The 21345-nt window shown below is 42.7% G+C and overlaps 1 protein-coding gene across 1 annotated transcript in view; it reads left to right on the top strand.

The window, feature by feature from the left end:
* LOC117528234 (coiled-coil domain-containing protein 134-like) overlaps positions 1–21137 on the top strand; it is a 30531-nt gene extending 9394 nt beyond the window's left edge. The window contains exons 2-7 of the mRNA XM_034190833.1: positions 1520–1646; positions 2342–2463; positions 6527–6611; positions 9849–10030; positions 11675–11746; positions 20599–21137. Coding sequence (XP_034046724.1) covers positions 1520–1646; positions 2342–2463; positions 6527–6611; positions 9849–10030; positions 11675–11746; positions 20599–20724 — 714 coding nt within the window. The 3' untranslated portion in view covers positions 20725–21137. The remainder of the gene's footprint in view (positions 1–1519; positions 1647–2341; positions 2464–6526; positions 6612–9848; positions 10031–11674; positions 11747–20598) is intronic.
* The last annotated feature ends 208 nt before the right edge of the window (positions 21138–21345 follow it).

Below are 21345 nucleotides of genomic sequence, written 5' to 3'. Positions count from 1 at the left end.
AGATTATCACATCCTGGACATTCTGTCTGAAGTTTACATATTGAATTTTGTGTAAATGCATTAAAAAGAAACCTGCTTTGCTACTTTGTCATGTAAACGCTTCACTCGTGATGGACTGTGCGATACGCATTTGGACTTTATTACAGGGATGCTTATTTCTGTCACATCTGTTTTGCATGCTTGACAATTTTTTGGTGTAGTTTGTTCATTTGATTTTTGTTATGTTACTACGGCGGCTTTAGCAGTTGGTCAGTCCTCTGAGTCTGATCTGCTTGAGGTTTCTTCCTGTAATAAAAAAACACACACACCTGAGGGAGTTTTTGCTTACCACTGTTGCCAGTGTGCTTGCTCCGGGAGTGTGTAGCATCTTGGGGCGATGTGTTGTTATTGGTGCTGTATAAATATATTGAATAGTTTAGGCAGGTTGGTCTACGGCATGTGCATCTTGTGATGGTCTGTGTCATCTGCACGCTGCAGCGGAGTGCGTACACACGTCTGTTCTCTGCTGCGACTAAGATTCTTGAGGTGACACAATCCATCGACATTAACATTCAGATCCTGAGACATTTGTTCAGTCACCAGATTCAGGAATTGCCTGCCACACTTACAAAGATGAATTCTGTCAGTAAAAATCAAGTCTTTGCCGCTCATTATTTCCTCATGCAGCATTGTTCTCAGAGTTTTCCTTGTGGCGTTCAGTTTTAGTGTCATGATTTTGTCAAATTAGATGAAATATGCATCAGAAAAGCTGTTGTTTCCTGCAGGTTTTTGCCTTGCCACAAGGGACTTGGGGGGTGGGGGGGTTGTGTGACTTACACCCCCCAGCTTGGCCAAGGCCCCTCTGCATCCTCCTGATAATATCGATGCCTGGACGCTTGATCAGTTATGCATGAATTGTCTTGTAGGTTTTCATCAACATTGTCTTCACGCTCCCCTGATTATTTCCGTTTTCTTCCAAATGTGGCTTTCATCAAATTTTCACTTGATGTGGCTCTATTTTTAGCGGTCATATTTATCTTGTCAGTTTCATCCCTTTGCTTTCAAACATATTAAAAACCTCAGATGGAAAGAAAGTAACAACAAGTGAGCAGAAATCTTGAAGACGGCTGCTTCTTTGGACAAACAGATTATCGGACAGGGAAGGAATATGATATAGTTGTGAGCGACTGGTGCAGAGACGATAAAAAGTTCCTCTGGGGATTGTGCAAGTGGCAGCCATCAGATGTTTTTTGCAAAAGGAACATAAGGAGCTGATTTTGAAAAGCCTGCCCCCCTCTGGCGTTCCATATTGACCACTTATCTTCAGCGTGTCTGTCTACTTCACATGCTTGAAATGCATCACAGGAAAAGGGGGTGATAAAAGGAAGAAAAGGTCTTCATAAATAAGCAACGCTCCCTGAAATCTCTGTATGAGACGACTGTTTAACGTGACAGAGTGAAATAACTTGTGATCTGTTCTGAAGACCTGTATTACTCTGGCAATATTTGATTTCTTTTCTTTGGCTTTTTGTGTATTCAGAAGACTCTCTGTCGCCCCCTGCTAGTCATGCAGAGTGTGTGTGCGGTCATGCTGGCACTTGCCGCCTCCTTCAGCTCGGCTAACTCCGATGTGCACCAACCGAGACACGACTCCAATCTGGAGATCTGTATCCTTTTGTTGTCATTTAAAGCAGTGGCAGTTCTCAGGAAGTGGTGGTGCGGGCCAGAAGCTTGGACCTCCTGCCCCCCACCCACACACACACACACACACACACACTTTGTGTGAATATTGAAGTAGTAGGTCAATAATGAGTATAACTATTTGGAAGAGGTGCTTATTTTATTAACAGGTGACAGGTATGTGGTAAATGGGCACGAGATTTTTTCACCATCTACTACAGCTGAAGATCACCTTCAGCTCTGTAGCAGTTCAGTCGATGATGAAACATTTCAGATGTGACTTTCTTTTTTTTGGTAAACCCAGCTGGTAGAAAGGCACTGTCCTGTATATTCAGATAATTTGCTCTGCAGTTTTAATAACACCAAAACTCTGAAATTGCTTAATTTAAGGATATTGCATTCATTGTGATAGAGCACTTCTCCCCAGAAAATTTCAGGTGGCTTCAAGTTGATTTTAATCATGTCAGAAAGACTTCATCTTACTGGCATGTTCCACTTATATGGTTTTCTGAATGTGTATTTGAAATTAAAATTCAATTTGTCACCATCATGTCACCCCCCCCCCCACCCCACCCCCCCACACACACACACAAAAAGCACTGGGCTAGAACCGCCACTTAATCTGTTGACGTGTGATTGTGCACTGATGTGAAAATGTGTCCTCCTGACCTCCACTTGTCAGACAAGCGGCTGTTTGAGACCAAAAGGAAAGATCAGCTGAATGCGCTGAAGAATCTGGTGGAGCTGAACGACATCAACCAGCAGTACAAGATCATAGACATCATGCTCAAAGGACTCTTTAAGGTAGCGTGTGCACCCGCTCACTTCCTGTCATCTTTCATCCACAATGATTTTATCTGTGGGCAGCAGCTAAACTAAGCTCAGACGAGGCTGCTCGTGTAAAAAAAAAAACAAAAACAAAAAAAATAGCAGCAGTTCAACATTTTTTTGCTCTTAGCAGACTGAAAACAAAAATCAGGTTTGCGTGCCTAATATTCAGCGATAACATCCATCTGCCTTTTTCCTCGCCGTGGTTTGACGTTAATTCAGGCTCTGCTGCTTGCAGCGCAGTTCACTGGCTTTCTTTCACTGTATGCCTCAGCGTCCCAGAGGACATTTATCTCTACATCTACGTGCCTCTCAAGGACAACTAGCATAATCAACCTTCAGTGGCTGAAGCACGCTGTCAGCATTTCTATACCTCTGAGTATGTGGGTGAGAAAACGTTACTGCTTGTAGCTCATCTCCACACTCTTTAGGTTCAGTCAGTTTGACGTGTCACCTCTTGAGATACTCAGTCTGTCTTTTAAAGAAACTTTTCTTCAGAATGCATCCTTTATGTTGTTAAGACTAATTGCATCCATTAAGGAGGTTATGAGGTTATGCTATACGTATGTTTGTGTCATCCTTATCCCCATCCAAGAATTCTTGAAAGTAGTCATAAAAGTGTGTGTATGTATGTATGTATGTATATATATATATATATATATATATATATATATATATATATATATATATTTAGTAAATGGACTGCATTTATATATTTATATAGCGCTTTTCCATCTGCATGAGATGCTCAGAGTGCTTTACAATTATGCCTCACAGACACACACCCCAATGTCAGGGTGCTTCCATGCAAAATGCTCACTATATATATATATATATATATATATATATATATATATATATATATGAGAGAGAGAGAACTTCCCTTTTTCCATATTTTATTATGTAACAGTCTTATTACAAAATGGAGTAAATAATTTTTTTTCTTAAAAATTCTACTCACAACATCCCATAATGACAACATGAAAAAATGTTTTCTTGAATTTTTTTTTTAACAAATAAAAAACTAAGAAATCATGTGCACATAAGTATTCACACTCTTTGCTCAGTACTTTGTTAATGCACCTTTGGCAGCAAGTACAGCCTCAATTCTTCATGAATATGATGCCACAAGCTTTGCACACCTATCTTTGGGCAGTTTTGCTCATTCCTCTTTGCAGCACCAAGTGAAGGAGTTGAAGTACGTCAGGGTCTTGTTCACGAGTGAGTGGACAATGGAGCGTGAGATTGGCCGGAGAATTGGTGCAGCAGGGGCAGTATTGCATTCGCTCTGCCATATTGTTGTGACAAAAAGGGAGCTGAGCCAAAAGGCGAAGCTCTTGAGCTACTGGTTAATCTTTGTTCTTACTCACACCTATGCCCATGAGGGTTGGGTCATCATGACTGAAAGAACTAGATCGTGGGTACAAGCATCTGAAATGGGCTTCCTTAGGATGGTGGCTGGTGTCTCCCTTAGAGATAAGGTGAGAAGCTCGGTCATCCGTGGGGAGCTCGGAGTAGAGGTGCTGCTCCATCGCGTTGAAAGGAGCCAGCTGAGGTGGTTCAGGCATCTGGTAAAGATACCCCCTGGGTGCCTCTTTATGGAGGTGTTCCAGGCATATCCATCTGGGACGAGAAGACCCAGGACTAGATGGAGAGATTATATCTCCAGACTGGCCCGGGAACGCCTCAGGATCCCCCAGTCAGAGGTGGCCATTGTGTCCTGGGAAAGGGAAATCTGGGGTCCCCTGCTGGAGCTGTCACCCGCGACCTGATCCCGGATAAGCGGTTGAAAATGAATGAGTGCTGTGAGTGCAATCCGGTTGTTAAGCTCTGATGTAACGCATCACGTGATAAATCTATTTCCGGGTCCAAAGACATGCAAGTTTACAATTAAAGGTATGGCTGTATGATCCTTTTAAGGATATACAGTTTAAGTTTAGTTTGTGTTTACAGTGCGCGCTAACCTCTGTCCCTCCCTTCTCCGCCTCCATTAACCGCATTCGTCTGTTTCTAAGGTAAGAACACTTAATAAAACTTTTTTCTTTTACTTTATTCACAGGTAAAATATACATGTCTGTTTGTTAATAAAAACATTAATTTTTTCATAATTTAGAGTGATTTCGGGATGTTTTACAAAGCTGGCATGGATTAAAATTCATTCATCTTCTACCGCTTAGTCCAGTTGAGGGTCGCGGGGGGCTGGAGCCTATCCCAACAATCATTGAGCGTGAGGTGGGGTACACCCAGGACAGGACGCCAGTCTGTCGCAGGGCCACAAACAGACAAACAAGCACAGACACACCCACACACACACCTACAGACAATTTTTTTTAAAGATTCCAATCCACCTAACCTGCATGTCTTTGGATGTGGGAGGAAACCGGAGCACCCGGAGGAAACCCACACAAACACAGGGAGAACATGCAAACTCCACACAGAAAGGCCACGGGAATTGAACCCACGACCTTCTCGCTGTGAGGCAGCAGCGCCAACCACTAAGCCACCGTGCTGCCCCTGGATTAAAATTATTTTAGTTATTTTCAATGGGGGAAATTCATTTGAAATATGAGGAGATTGGCTTACGAGCTTGGTCACGGAACAAATTTAACTCGTAAATTAAGGTTCCGCTGTACTACTAAAATGTAATTTTTTATGTTTTTCATCACGTTAATAAGAGATGAACGAACCTGATGGCCTGAGCTTCTGGCATTTTTACATAAAACAAATGCAGTAACAATGTCTATAAACCCAGTTAATATATCCAGGAGAGTTTTAGGCACAATATAGAAAGAGTTTTATGTTGCGATGTTAATGCAGTTGTCCGTGTGCAACTGTTTAAGTGGAGCCTGATCAGACCGTCTCAGTGCAGTTCTCAATGTTAATGACAGCGCGCCTTTTTTGTTTGGACCCAGAAGTTGAAAATCACATGATGCGTTACATCACACTTAACAACCGGATTATAAAAATATTTTCATGTTTTGAAAGATGGAACGTTCCATCTTTCAACACATGAAAATATTGTTTTGAATGCAAAAATGGAAAACATTCATTAGTTGTTTTATATGACACCTAAATAGATCCTGATAGCTTTGTTGTATTAAGGATGTATTTTTAATGAAAATGTAGAGTCGTCGTTCATTGAAGTGAAACGTATGGAACCAAGCTGCACAAATAATGACAATCATACCGTGGACTATTTTTGTACACAACTGGACAAATATTGGATGCCATGTAACATACAATCAACCAGTCAAATGAAAATTATGTATTTGGGTGTTTTATAAATATAAATAACTTTCCTTATTTTCTTCATCCATCACTGCTGTACACAGAGATGCAGAAAATCTACACATTGTGCTCAGATTGAGCTTCAAAGCACACAATGGTCATTTTGAAAAGATAGAGTAGAATCAGCTTGAGCGTTGTCATGGACACAAGATATCACACTTCAGTGAGCTATACCCTTGGAGGCTGTAAAAATGTCATGACAACGCTATGCAATGTTACGATGTAATGTAATTTATATGGGCCTGATGTTTATTACTGTTACCAACTACCATAAAAATTAATAAGGTTGAAGACATAGAAACTGGTGCAGTTTCTACTGGTGCAGAATGGAATTCTTCAATATTCCATTCAAGTGACTCCAAAGTTGAACCCTTGAAACTTACGTATGATGGCGCTGTGCCTCTGGGGAAGATGCATCCATGCAGGGGAGGGTCTAGCATTTGGTCATGATAAAGATGTAGCAACATTCAAGGGATTCCCTTAGCTTGACAAGCCAGTCCAGTCAATGTGTGTGTGTGTGTGTGTGTGTGTGTGTGTGTGTGTGTGTGTGTGTGTGTGTGTGTGTGTGTGTGTGTGTGTGTGTGTGTGTGTGGTACAACAGGTCATCGTGCATTACTGGAAATGAACAGTCAACACCACAATAAAAAAATATCTTAAAAACATCCTTCTTCCGTCAACATCTTTTATTTATATACTTTTTTACAGCATTGTGCTTCATGTGACTAATGAGCTGATTGATTGATTTATTAAGGTGCTGGATGATTCGAGACAAATCCTGGTTGCGGCCAACATGCAGCCAGATGATCCCTTCCCCATGGACGACAAGATCAAAGAAGGTCACATTCATTTTACTTTTTTTCCTTTAGGCACAGACATTCTCTCTCTCTCTCTCTCTCTCTCTCTCTCTCTCTCTCTCTCTCTCTCTCTCTCTCTCTCTCTCTCTCTCTCTCTCTCTCTCTCTCTCTCTCTCTCTCTCTATAATCTTATGAGTCACACTTATGATCTTAAATTTAAAAAAGCTTGCTTCTGTGTTCAACAACTGCGATGGGCTCATCTGTTGTTACCTGTTTGAAATGCTTCACCTGTCCTCTTTCCACTGTGTTAGTAGTGACAGAACAATTAATCAGCTGGCTGCTTAAATTCATTTTTTAAAGATAAGATTTTATTTTTATATAATTGCCCTCGTCTGTCTGTGCTCGTGAGGCTGATCTCGCTTTAGATCCATCTGCTGTCAAACCTCTGACAAGTTAGTGGGGAAGCTTGTCACTGTGGCTTCTGTGAAATGATACTTGAATTTCCCCTTGTGTGTGTTTGCAGGCAGACAGGTGCCTTAAAGCCACAGGAATGGGTATTTTGAACCACTGTGAAACATGCCAGTGCTGGATGTAATGTTATCAAAGAAACTGTCAGATTTGAATTTGCATCAGTTTGAAGCTTTATTATTTAATTGTTGTACTGTGTCACATGCATAACAAAACATACAAAACTGTATTGTATGTCAGCGATCTGCCTTTCTCTTCTCTATGGTTTGGCATTAACACCAGCCATCGAAATACCCTTAACAGCTGACCACTAGTTACTTTTTTAAATGCTGTTGATGATTTTACTGCCAGTAGATGTTGCTTTAGTGATACATTTCAGAATGTAAACAAAACTTTCCTCCTCAAACCTCCTTCCTTCCTTCTTCATCTCTTGCACTGAGCAGAAGAAACAACAGTTGGAGCCTTTTAACAACTTTAATAGCTTTCTGTGTGAAAAAGGCAGTTGTATATGGAATCTAGTCTGACCGCATCCTTTGTCAGAGAAGCCCTAAATGTGATTTTTCAATGCTTTTCTGGAAAATTGTAGCTATATCCCATCTTGAAAAATAATTTGGGTGGTGTGCATTGGGTTCATGTGAAAATGTCACGCACTAAAGCCATGTGCGCATCCAAAACATATTACAACCCTAATTCCAATTAAGCTGGGACGTTGTGTAACATGTAAATAAAAACAGAATACAATGATTTGCAAATCCTCTTCATCCTATATTCAATTGAATACCCCACAAGACAAGATATTTAATGTTCAAACTGATAAACTTTGTTTTTGTGCGAATATTTGCTAATTTTGAAATGGATGCCTGCAACACGTTTGAAAAAAACTGGGACAGTCGTATGTTTACCACTGTGTTACATCACCTTTCCTTCTAACAACACTGTAAGTGTTTGGGGACTGAGGACACTAATTGTGAGTGTCATGATTGGCTATAAAAGGAGCATCCCCAAAAGGCTCAGCCATTCACAAGCAAAGATGGGGCGAGGATCACCACTTTGTGAACAACTGCATGAAAAAATAGTGAGTTTGTCAATTTTGTGAAACAAACAGGGGTGAATCCGGTGTCCCCTATGTAAGCCAGCACCTATTGAAGATGCTTTTCTCTTTGAAAGCCTGAGGAAAATGGGACGTTCAAGACATTGTTCAGAAGAACAGCGTAATTTGATTAAAAAGTAGATTGGAGAGGGGGAAACTTATATGCAGGTGCAAAAAATTATAGGATGTTCATCTACAATGATCTCCAATATATATATATATCCGGCCTTATTATTTTTTTCAAAAACCATATGGATTTGAATCACGTGATTGCGTCAGCCAAGCATGAACCCTCGTGCGCATGCGTGAGTTTTTTCATGCCTGTCGGTTGCTTCATTTGCCTGTGAGCAGGCTTTGAGTGAGGTGTGGTCTACCCCTCTCGTTTATTTTTTATTGCGAATAAATGTCTGAACGATTTGGATCTTTCTGCATCAATTTCTTTCCAGACTGGACCCCGTTCGAAAAATTAATATGGCTTTCAGGGACGATTTTATGGGGATTAAACAGATTATGGGGTGTTACTGCCCCTTTAAGGACGGCCCACAACTGGTCAGAGGACATACTGGATCAAGACAGCGTCCAGTTTAGACATGAACGGCACATTTCACTGTTACAGGAGTTTTTGTCATGGAAAGAGGAACATAGGCGGAGGAATTCCGCGCGTCGTGGCGGAGCTGCATGGCGAAAAGAAACGCCGTGATGAAGCCTCACAGGACATGTTCTGGCATGTTCAGCTCATGCACAATCATAATGGGATATTCACCTGACTGGAAAGCAACCAGAATCCGTCTGAAATCCACCTTTAAGCCGTCCTGTGAGACCAACACCGAGGTGGTTTTGTCCCGCGTAATGAACGGCTCCGTGGCGCGTCCCTTGGCTTCTTTTTCCATGAAAAAAAAACTCCTGTAACGGTGGAATGTGCCGGAAAAAGTGCTGATGTCCACATCTTCTGCCTTTTTGTGAAAGTCAGACGAGGTCCCGGATCAACAAAGCTTTCACGTTGAAAATGATCTGGTTGTTTGTGCGGGGTGTCAGCCTGTCCATCGGCGCTGCGAGCGCGCTGCACTCTCAGTAGTTGTGGGCCGTCCTTAAAGGGGCAGTAACACCCCGTAATCTGTTTAATCCCCATAAAATCATCCCTGAAAGCCATATTAATTTTTCGAACGGTGTCCACCTGGAGGTCTCTTACAGTTTCTGGAAAAAAATTGATGCAGCAAAGATCCAAATCGTTCAGACATTTATTCACAATAAAAAATAGACGAGAGGGGTAGACCACACCTCACTCAAAGCCTGCTCAGAATGAAGCAACCGACAGGCATGAAAAAACTCACGCATGCGCACGGGGGTTCAAGCTTGGCTCACACGTGATTCAAATCCATATGGTTTTTGAAAAAATGAATAAGGTCGGATACTTTTCTAACAGACCTCGTGTGTGTATGTATGTATGTATGTATATATATAATAAAAAATATGCACGCACACACAGTCTATGGTCCAAAACAACAATGTAAACGGGGGCAAAAATGCTCTGCGCACATTCTCTGCACAGGATGTCATTAAGCCACTAAATTCTTTCTTAGAAAATCGTTGCTGGGTGTTCCATGTGAACTTTGAGTTGGAATACCTTTTTAAACATTTGCTTTAATCAAAATGGTTTCTCTCTGTGTCATTCCATCCAGTTAGCATACGTGTTTGACTTATCTCTTTCCAAACACCTGCAGCTTATTCCCATGTGGTGGAGAATACAGCGTTTTTCGGAGACGTGGCACTACGTTTTCCTCGTATTGTCCACCACTACTACGACAGAAATGCTGACTGGGGGGGCCTCCTACGCTGGGGGCTGAATTTTTGTAACCAGACTGGAGTTTTCACAGGAGGAGCCCACCAACATGTCCTTACTCTGGTAAGACTGTGTCCTGACCTGTACTTATAGTAACTCATGGCAACCATGATGCGACAGTCCACTGTAGCTTTTTTTTTCCCCAGTTTACATTTCTAGGACCCAGTTTTAAATGTGACACTGGCATGCATAGAGCATACAGTCAATAGTGACATTTCGCTCCACTGTGCTCTCTTTGACAATACATTATGATCATCACCACCACAAATTTTGACATTTGTCATCGTATTTGTGTCCTATGAGATCAAAAGTGTTTCCTGTTGAATTTGTAGGCTAATGAACTATACACTTGAATGACTGAGTCTGACCTTTACAAGAGGACAACAGTGAGGATTAATTCTGAGTGCAAGCAGCTGCAGTTGGCACCATAAAACGGGCACCCAAACCTCAGCTTTGCGTCAGTTTCCTCAACCTTTAGCCTTCAGAAAAGATTTGATTATGTCCATAGCTGCTTCACAAGCACATTGTGCTGTTTTTAACCTACTGGCTACAAAGTGAGGTTCAGTGCATCTGCCTATCTATGGATAGAACGTTGTGGCAACAGTATTACAGTTTATACCACTTACAGTACATTTTCAGTGCTTTTGCAACCCTTCTTGATATGAAGATCTTCCATCTTATTTTAACCTACTTTGTCCTTTGTCAGAGGTCACAGAGGTCCTCCTGTGTTGTGTGAAAACTTCCAGTGACTGTTTTCAAACTGCTCATGTGTGAAGCATCTTTGAATTTATGAGGACAATACAGAAGCTGTTATTCTGTTTTGCACTTTGTCTCTGTAGTTCAGAGGGCAACGGGTGTTAAACAAAACTAGAATGGTACCAGGTACTCATTATTTTGACAATTTTACCAAGTAAGGTTTCACAATTAAATTTGGCATGATATCTGAAACAGCTGCTGAGCTAGGCTCCAGCTACCCGCGATACTTAACTTGAATCAGCTTGTATAGAAAATGAATGTTCCCAAAAACATTTAGCAAGTTGAATTTGGAGACTGTATATAAACATTGATATGGTTTGAACATCAGAACAATCAAGAAATAAAAATTCAACATCAAGAAATGTTGGAAAATGTTCTAAGAAATAAAGTAGTATATATTTATATTGGTGTGTAGCAGGGGTGGTGGCCAAGTGGTTAATGCGCTTGGTTTCAGTGCAGAAGGTTCTGGGTTCAAATCCCACCCCTGCCACATTTCTCCATGTAATGTGGAGTTGTGTCAGGAAGGGCATCCGGCGTAAAACCTGTGTCAGTCCAACATGTAGTTCCACCTTTTGATTTACTGTGGCGACCCCGAGTGCAAACAAGGGAGCAGCCGAAGGGACTTACTATATTTATATTGGTGTATATGAGTACAGTATACACTTATTTAAAATTATTTTTTCTTACAACCACATCTTGGGGGTGGGGGAAATCTTATTTATATCAATGAGCGTCTCCAATACAAGTATGCATTGAATCCACTTTATATTCACAAAATGTATCGATTTAAAAAAAAAAAGTGCAGTGGCGCAGTGTGTTCTCTGCACAGTGCCCCCCCCCCCCCCGAGTCTTACGAGCTGTGAGTGTAATTTTTTTTCTAAATTTCTTTTGTCAAAATTATAATCTTTCCCTTTCTCCTCCTGTCATCTGTGTATTTTGCACATTTTTCAGATGTCACAGGAACTTGGAATCACAGAGAAATCACCTGACTTTATAAACCCGTACCGCACAGAGAGAGATGATGTGAGTGAGACATCATGTACATCTACACTTCACTGGCAGTGACCTCCACACAACCTGTGAACATTCTAACTCACCTGTTCATCACATGGCTCAGTGCTGAGTTACATCACATGTGGCAGCAACGAAGGGTCAGATGTTTACTTCAAAGCCTGCTCTGTCACAGAGGTTTGATTTAAAAGGAAGTACTGTCAGTTACAAGGGCTGCAACTGATGATTATTTACTTAATCGATCAATGGATTAACTAATTTATTTGATAAATTGATTATGGCCATTAAAGTGTCAGAAAATAGTGAAAAATGTTGAACAGTGTTATCCAAATGCCAAGATGATGTCTTGTTTTGTCTACAATCCAGAGGCGCTCAGTTTACTGCCCATAGGACTAAATAAAACTAACAGTAAGCCAGAACATACTCACATTTATTATGCTGAAATCTGAGAAATTGAATATTTTTAAAATCACTCTAAAGAATTAATTGATTTTCAAATTAGTTGTTAATTAATTTAATTCCATTGTTGCAGCCCTGTCAGGTAGATAAATAGTTGGAGAGTAATTTAATTTTGTAATTTGTCCCTTTACACCACCACAGTGGAGTTGAAGTGAAATGATCAAGATGTGCTTGTAATGTAGAGTTTCAGCTTTACTTCAAGGTGTTTAACAAAAGTGTTGCACAACCTAGGCTCAGGTGCCCCATGTACTGTCTGGCAAGCTTTCTGAAATTTGACATCTTGTTTTTAAGAAAATCAGCCATGAGGAGTGTGCAGCCAGTGCATTCTGAGTGCCAGTCCCAAGCCCGGATAAATGAGTAGGGTTGCATCAGGAATAACGAACACCACCGGTGCCATTGCCCAACAGGGTGCCAGCAGAAATTGGGCTACTCCTGGGGGAAGAAGAAGAAGGGGAGGAGAACATACCCACAGACAGCGGGAGAAGAGGAAAACTACAAGGGTGGAAATGAGAGTCTGGACTTTGAATCTTGGCAGTATGGGAGAGACCTGGCTGATATAATGGAGAGGAGAAAGGTAGACATATTGTGTGTGCAACAAACCAAGTGGAAGGGAAGTAAAGCCAGGAGCATAGGCGGTGGGTACAAGTTGTTGTACCATGGTGTTGGGGTCATTTGAAAGGAAGAGAATGTTAAGAGTGTGTTGGAGGTTAAGTGAGTGTCCAACAGGGTGATGAGTGTGAAGTTGGAAATTAACAGAGTGATGATGAATATAATCTCTTGTCCTGTGCACCAACAGCTTTTCCTGTATATTCATTTTGAGAATTGTTCTGTAAAGTATGTCTGTAGCATGGCCCAAGCAGAGAGTCACCCCTTTGAGTCTGGTCTGCTTGAGGTTTCTTCCTCAGAGGGAGTTTTTCCTTACCACTTTTGCTCTGGGGGTTAGTAAGGTTAGACCTTACTTGTGTGAAGCGCCTTGTGGCAACTCTGTTGTGATTTGGCGCTATATAAATGAAAATAAATTGAAAAAAAAGTTTCTAGTATTTACAGAAAGTGTGCAATGATTATTTAAACAAAATTAGGGAGGTGCATAAATTTGGGCACCCTTGTCATTTTATTGATTTGAATACATTTAGCACTAATTATTGGAACACAAAATTGGTTTGGCAAGCTCATTGACCCTTGACCTCCTTACACAGGTGAATCCAATCATGAGAAAGGGTATTTAAGGTGGTCATTTGCAAATGTGACAAAGGGGCAGCCCTGGCGGAGGCCAACGTGCACTGGAAACAGGTTTGACTTACTACCGGCAATGCGAACCAAGCTCCTGCTGCGGTCGTACAGGGACTGGATAGCCCTCAGCAAAGGACCCCGTACTCCTGGAACACCCCCCACAGGGTGCCCCGAGGGACACAGTCGAACGCCTTCTCCAGATCCACAAAACACATGTGGACTGGTTGGGCAAACTCCCATGAACCCTCGAGCATTCGATGGAGCGTGTAGAGCTGGTCCAGTGTGCCGCGACCAGGGCGAAAACCACACTGCTCCTCCTGAATCCGAGGTTTGACCATCGGTCGAATTCTCCTCTCCAGTACTCTGGAATAGACCTTACCGGGGAGGCTGAGGAGTGTGATCCCCCTATAGTTGGAACACACCCTCCGGTCCCCCTTCTTAAACAGAGGGACCACCACCCCGGTCTGCCAATCCAGAGGCACTGTCCCCGATCGCCACGCGATGTTGCAGAGAGGCGTGTCAGCCAAGACAGTCTCACAACATCCAGAGACTTAAGGTACTCCGCCCCAGAAGCCTTGCCACCGAGGAGCTTTCTAACCACCTCGGTGACTTCGGCCTGGGTAATGGATGAGTCCGCCTCTGAGTCCCCAGTCTCTGCTTCCTCTTCGGAAGACGTGACGATGGGATTGAGGAGATCCTCGAGGTATTCCTTTCACCGCCCGACAACATCCCCAGTCAGGGTCAACAGCTCCCCACCCGCACCGTAAACAGTGCGGGTGGAGAGCTGCTCCCGCCTCCTGAGGCGTCGGACAGTTGTCACCGGTTCTGTTCATTATTTTTATGGACAGAATTTCTAGGCACAGCCAGGGTGTAGAGGGGGTCTGGTTTGGGAACCACAGAATCTCGTCTCTGCTGTTTGCGGACAATGTGGCTCTGTTGGCTTCGTCAGATTAGGACCTTCAGCGTGCACTGGAGCGGTTTGCAGCTGAGTGTGAAGCGTCCGGGATGAAGATCGGCACCTCCAAATCCGAGGCCATTGTTCTCGACCGGAAAAAGGTGCTTTGCCCTCTTCAGGTCGGTGGAGTGTCCTTGCCTCAGGTGGAGGAGTTTAAGTATCTAGGGGTCTTGTTCACGAGTGAGAGACGGATGGAGCGTGAGATTGATAGACGGATCGGTGCAGCATCTGCAGTGATGCGGTCGCTGTATCGGACCGTTGTGGTGAAGAGAGAGCTGAGTAGGGGGGCAAAGCTCTCGATTTACCGATCGATCTACGTTCCAATCCTTACCTATGGTCATAAAATTTGGCTCATGACCGAAAGAATGAGATTGCGAGTACAAGCGGCCGAGATGAGTTTCCTCCGCAGGGTGGCTGGGCGCTTACTTAGAGATAGGGTGAGGAGCTCGGTCACTCGGGAGGAGCTCGGAGTCGAGCCGCTGCTCCTCCACGTCGAAAGGAGTCAGTTAAGGTGGCTCGGGCATCTTTTCTGGATGCCCCCTGGACGCCTCGCTGGAGAGGTGTTCCGGGCACATCCCATTGGGAGGAGGCCCCGGGGAAGACCCAGGACATGCTGGAGGGACTACATCTCTCGGCTGGCTTGGGAACGCCTTGGGGTTCCCCCGGAGGAGCTGGGGGAGGTGTGTGTGGATCGGGAGGTCTGGGCGGCTTTGCTTGAGCTGCTGCCCCCGCGACCCGACTCCGGATAAAGCGGAAGAAAATGGATGGATGGATGGATGGATTTGCAAATGTTTCCCCTCTTTGCATCTCTTCTAAAGAGTGGCAACATGGGAGCCTATAAACAACTCTCAAATAACCTGAAAACAAAGATTGTTCAACATCATGGCTTAGGGGAAGGATAGAAAAAGCTTTCTCAGAGATTTCAGCTGTCAGTTTCCACTGTGAGGAACATAGTGGGGAAATGGAAGACCACAGGCACAGTACTACCTAAGGCCCGAAGTGGCAGGCCAAGAAAATTTTCAGATAAGCTGAAGCGAAGGATGGCGAGAACAGTCATAGTCAACCCATAGACCTGCTCCAAAGACCTACACCATGATCTTGCTGCAGATAGTCTTTTTGCATCGTTCAACTATACAGCGCACTTTGCACAAAGAGATGCTGAATGATGCTGTAATGCAGAGGAATCCTTTTCTGCGTACACGCAACACAAACAGAGTCACTTGAGGTATGCTAAAGCACATTTGGACAAGCCAGCTTCATTTGGAATAAGGTGCTGTGGACTGAAGAGATTTAAATTGAGTTATTTGGACATAACAAGGGGTGGTATGCATGGCTGAAAAAGAACACAGCATTCCAAGAAAAACGCTTGCTACCTACAGTAAAATTTGGAGGTGGTTCCATCATGCTGTGTGGCCAGTGCAGGTACTGGGAATCGCATGTTAAAGTTGAGGGTCACATAGATTCCTTTCAATATCAGTAGATTCTTGAGAACAGTGTTCATTAATCAGTGACAAAGTTGAAGTTGTGCCGGGGCTGGATCTTTTAACAAGACAAGGACCCTAAACACTGCTCAAAATCTACTAAGGGATTCATTTAGAGGAACAAGTACAACGTTCTGGAATGGCCATCTCAGTCCCCAGACCTGAATATTATTGAAAATCTGTTTTGTGATTTTAAGCGGGCTGTCCATGCTCAGAAACCAAGAAACCTGAGATGTTTTGTAACGAAGAATGGTCTAAAACACCTTCAACCAGAATCCAGACTCTCGTTGGAAGCTATATTAAGCATTTAGAAGCTGTTACTTCTGCAAAAGGAGGATCTACTAAATATTGATGTATTTTTTTCTGTTGGGGTGCCCAAATTTATGCACCTGCCTAATTTTGTTTAAAGAATTATTGCACACTTTCTGTAATTCCTGTAAAATTCATTTCACTTCTCAAATATTACAGTGTTTGTCTGCTATATGATATATTTAACCGACATTGCTGATCCAAACAACCAGTTATTTATAAATAAAGGAAAATCTTGGAAATCATCAGGGGTGCCCAAACTTCTACATACAACTGTATGTCCCACAGGTAGGTTGCGAGATGATGGAGAAAGATTTCTGGAGTGAGTTAGGTAGTGGAGAGTATACGCATGCATGAAAGAGTGGTGATAGGAGGGGACTTCAATGAGCATGTTGGCGAAAGGAACAGAGGTGATGAGGAAGTAATGGGTAGACATGGTATCAAGGATAGGAATGTGGAAGGACAGATGGTAGTTGGTTGGCTGTGGTCAACACGTACTTCAAGAAAAAGGAGGAGCACAGCTTGACATAAGAGTGGAGCTAGCTGGCCAACAGGTGATGTATATTCTTTGTAGGAGATGCAAGCTAAAACCCCAATTCCAATGAAGTTGGGGCGTGTAAAATGTAAATAAAAACAGAATACAATCATTTGCAAATCCTCTTCAACCTATATTCAATTGAATACACCACAAAGACAAGATATTTAATGTTCAAACTGATAAACTTTATTGATTTTTTGCAAATATTTGCTCATTTTGAAATAGATGCCTGCAACACATTTCAAAAAAGTTGGGACGGGGCAATAGAAGACTGAAAAAGTTGGTGAATGCTCAAAGAACACCTAATTGGAAACAGCTGAGTGTCATGGTTGGGTATAAAAGAAGCATCCTCAAAAGGTCACAAGCAAAGATGGGTACGAGGATCACCACTTTGTGAACAACTGCTTGAAATAATAGTCCAGCAGTTTAAGAACAGTGATTCTCAACGTTCAATTGCAAGGAATTTAGGGATTCCATCATCTACAGTCCATAATATAATTAGAAGATTCAGAGAATCTGGAGAACTTTCTACACGTAAGCGGCAAGGCTGAAAACCAACAATGAATGCGCGTAACCTTCGATCCCTCAGGTGGCACTGCATTAAAAACTGACCTCACTGTGTAAAGGATCTTACCGCGTGAGCTCAGGAACACTTCAGAAAACCACTGTCAGTTAACAGTTCATCGCTACATTTACAAGTGCAAGTTAAAACTCTACCATACAAAGCGAAAGCCATACATCAACAACATCCAGAAACGCCGCCGCCTTCTCTGGGCCTGAGCTCATTTGAAATGGACAGACGCAAAGTGGAAAAGTGTGCTCTGGTCTGGACAAAAGAGGAAAAAGACCATCCAGATTGTTACCAGCGCAAAGTTCAAAAGCCAGCATCTGTGATGGTAGGAGGGTCTGTTAGTGCCCATGGCATGGGCAACTTACATATCTGTGATGGCACCATCAGGGACGTCCCTGCTTATTTCAGCAAGACAATGCCAAGCCACATTCTGCACGTATTACAACAGCGTGGCTTCGTAGTAAGAGTGCGAGTACTAGACTGGCCTGCCTGCAGTCCAGACCTGTCGCCCATTGAAAATGTGTGCAAAATATGACAACGGAGACCCCGGACTGTTGAACAACTGAAGTCGCACATCAAGCAAAAATAGGAAAGAATTCCACCTACAAATCTTCAGCAGTTAATGTCCTCAGTTCCCAAACGCTTATTGAGTGTTGTTCGAAGGAAAAGTGATGTAACACAGTGGTAAATATACCACTGTCCCAGCTTTTTTTGAAACGCGTTGCAGGCATCCATTTCAAAATGAGCAAACATTTGCACAAAAACAATAAAGTTTATCAGTTTGAACATTAAATATCTTGTCTTTGTGGTGTATCCAATTGAATATAGGTTGAAGAGGATTTGCAAATCATTGTATTCTGTTTTAATTACATTTTACACAACGTCCCAACTTCATTGGAATTGGGATTGTAAAAGTAATTGGAAACTGTAAGGTGTTGGCAGGAGAGAGTGTAACTAGACAGCATAGGATGATGGTTTGTTGGATGACTTTAGAGGTAAAGAAGAAGAAGAGAGTGACATCTGGACAACGAAAGGAAGACGAGGAGACTTGGTGGTGGAACAAAGATGTCTAGGAAAGCAAAAGTAGAAAGAGGTTGGTGAAAAAGAATTGGGATAGTCAGAAAGCTGAAGAAAGTAGACAGGAGTACAAGGAGATGCAGTGTAAGGCAAAATAAAAGTGGCAAAAACTAAGGAAAAGGCATATAGTGAGCTGTACAAGAAATTGAATAGGAAGGAAGGAGATAAGGACTTGTACTGATTGGCCAGGCAAAAGGACAGAGCTGGAAAGGATGTGCAACAGGTTAGTGTGGTAAAAGATACAGCTGGTAATGTGCTGACAAGTGGGGAGAGTGTGTTGAGAAGGTGGAGAGAATATTTTGAGGAGCTGATGAATGAAGAAAATGAGAGAGAACAAAGGCTGGATGATGTGAAGAGAGTAAATCAGATAGTGAAAGAGAGATTTGGAAGGTTGAAGTGACGGCAGCTTTGAAGAGGATTAAGAGTGAAAAGGCAGTTGGTCCAGATGACATTCCAGTGGAGACAAATGTCTACGAGAGATGACAGTGGAATTTCTAACCAGATTGTGTTAATAAAATCTTGGGAAGTGAGAGGCTGCCTGAGGAGTTGAGACGAAGTGTGTTGGTCCTATTTTTAAGAACAAGGGTGATGTGCAGAGCTGCAGTAACTACAGAGGCATAAAGTTGTTCAGCCACAGCATGAAGGGTTGTAAAAGTTGGAAAGAGTACTAAAAGCTAGACTTAGAAAACAGGTGAAGATCTGTGAGCAGTAATATGGTTTCGTGCTGGGAAAGAGCTCTACAGATTCAGTGTTTGCACTGAGATTACTGATGGAGAAGACCAGAAGGAGTTGCATTGTGTGTTTGCGGCTTTAGAGAAAACTTATGACAGGGTGCTAAGAGAAGAGTTGTGGTATTGTATGAGGAAGCCTGCAGTGGCAGAGAAGTATGTGAGGATAGTGCAGGTCATGTACAAGGATAGCGTGACAGTTATGAGATGCGCAGTTGGAATGACAGACTCATTCAAGGTGGATGTGGGATAACACCAAGGATCAGCTCTGAGTTCTTTCTTGTTCACAATGATGATGGACAAGTTGACAGATGAGATCAGACAAGAGTCTACATGGACTGATGTTTGCAGATGACAATGTGATCTGTAGAGAACGGGTTGTGTCTAGTCTGGAGAAGTGGAGATGTGCTCTGGAGAGAAGGGGAATGAAAGTCAGTAGGAGCAAGACTGGGTACATTTGTGTGAATGAGAGGGAGCCCAGTGGAATAATGCAGTTACAAGGAGTAGAAGTGGTGAAAGTAGATTACTTTAAATACTTGCAGTCAACTGTCCAAAGTCATGGGGGGTGTAGTGGAGAGGTGAAGGAGAGAGTGCAGGCAGGGTGGAGTGGGCGGAGAAAGGTGGCAGGAGTGATTTGTGACCAAAGAATATCTGCAAGAGTGAAGGGAAAGTTTACAAGACATCAGTGAGGCCAGCTATGTTGTACGGCTTAGAGATGGTGGCACTAACAAAAAGACAGGAGGCAGAGCTGAAGATGTTGCAATTCTCTTTGGGAGTGACAAGAATGAACAGGATTAGGAATGAACATATCAGAGCGACAGCTCAGGTGGGACAGTTTGGAGACAAACTCAGAGAGGCGAACTTGAGATGGTTTGGACATTTGCAGAGGAGGCACCCAGGGTATATAGGGAAAACGATGCTGAGGATGGAGCCAGCAGGAAGGAGGAGAAGAGGGAGGCCAAAGAGGAAGTTTATGGATGTGCTAAGGGAGGACATGCAGGTGGTTGGTGTGACAGAGGACGATACAGAGGACAGGGTGAAATGGAAACAGTTGATCTGCTGTGGCGACCCCTAACGGGAACAGTAAAAAAAAAAAACAAAAAAAAAACGTTTTTATGAAATTCCTTCTATATTCCACTCCATCATGCAGCTGTATATAACTGGTGATAGAACTGACCAACGTTGTACTACGCATAGGTTCTCCAATCACAGCCATGGCTATCTTGGTGGATTCCCTCCTTCTCTTTAAGGCACAGTCACTCAGTTTTTAAGAACTGATGACTCCCCGCAAATTTGCAATACGGTACCATACTGTTTGCATTTACTAATGAAGTCCATTATTTTTGTTGCACACGTTGAAATAAAGCTAAAAGTTGGCTTTCAGCACATCATGATTGTTTGAGTACAGGTCCTTTGTGGAATTGAGGCCACGCTACAAAAATTGCCACTGTCCAATTACTTATGGACCTCACTGTGACACCCTCTTTTTTTTTCTTCTTTTTTTTTCCTGCTGCAGGTACTTCACACTGCTGAGGCTTTCCAGAAGATCCTGAGGGAGGAGGAGAAAAGGAGGAGGAAGGAAGAGAAGAGGAAAGAAATCAGGAAAGGTCCTAGAATCTCGCGCTCGCGCACGGAGCTATAGCACTGCGTCGCAGTCATCACGCCAAGCAGAGAGGTGGAAAAACAAGCGACACATGGGGCCGCGATGGGACAGCTTTACTTGTGGACTCAGATGACAGCAAGGGGAGCAGCTGCCATCACCATGACCAAAAGCGAGGCGCTCTGCTGAGGAGGTGAAATAAACCCTCAATGTGACACAAAAACAAGCTGGAACTGGAGGAGTAACCTGAACTTTCACAGTGAATTTAAAAATTTTAAAAATGACATGTTGTTTGAGAAGGATCTGATAAGGAAAGCTCATTTTTGGAATAATTCACATTAGCGTAAAGGGTTTCCCCTAAAACATTGTGTCTGGTCGAGATTTAATGTGCGTTATGTCAGCCCACGTTGTACATCTTTAAAAAGAAAAAAAGAAGAGAATATTGTGGAAAAAGTCCTTTTTTTTTGTCATTTATTTCTGAAAGTGCAAACTATGTTCAGGACTCAGGATATATAAACTAAAATGTTTCAAGCATTTTTTTGGTTCTAATTTTGATCATTATGGCTAACATCTCCAAACAAATTGTCTCAGAATATGAGAATATACGACCCCAATTCCAATGAAGTTGGGACGTGTGAAATGTAAATAAAAACAGAATACAAT

The sequence above is a fragment of the Thalassophryne amazonica genome, chromosome 16, assembly GCF_902500255.1.
Source record: "Thalassophryne amazonica chromosome 16, fThaAma1.1, whole genome shotgun sequence".
In the NCBI taxonomy this organism is placed as follows: Eukaryota; Metazoa; Chordata; class Actinopteri; order Batrachoidiformes; family Batrachoididae; genus Thalassophryne; species Thalassophryne amazonica.
Note: the sequence above shows the minus strand (reverse complement) of the source record. Positions and strands in the feature narration are given on the sequence as shown.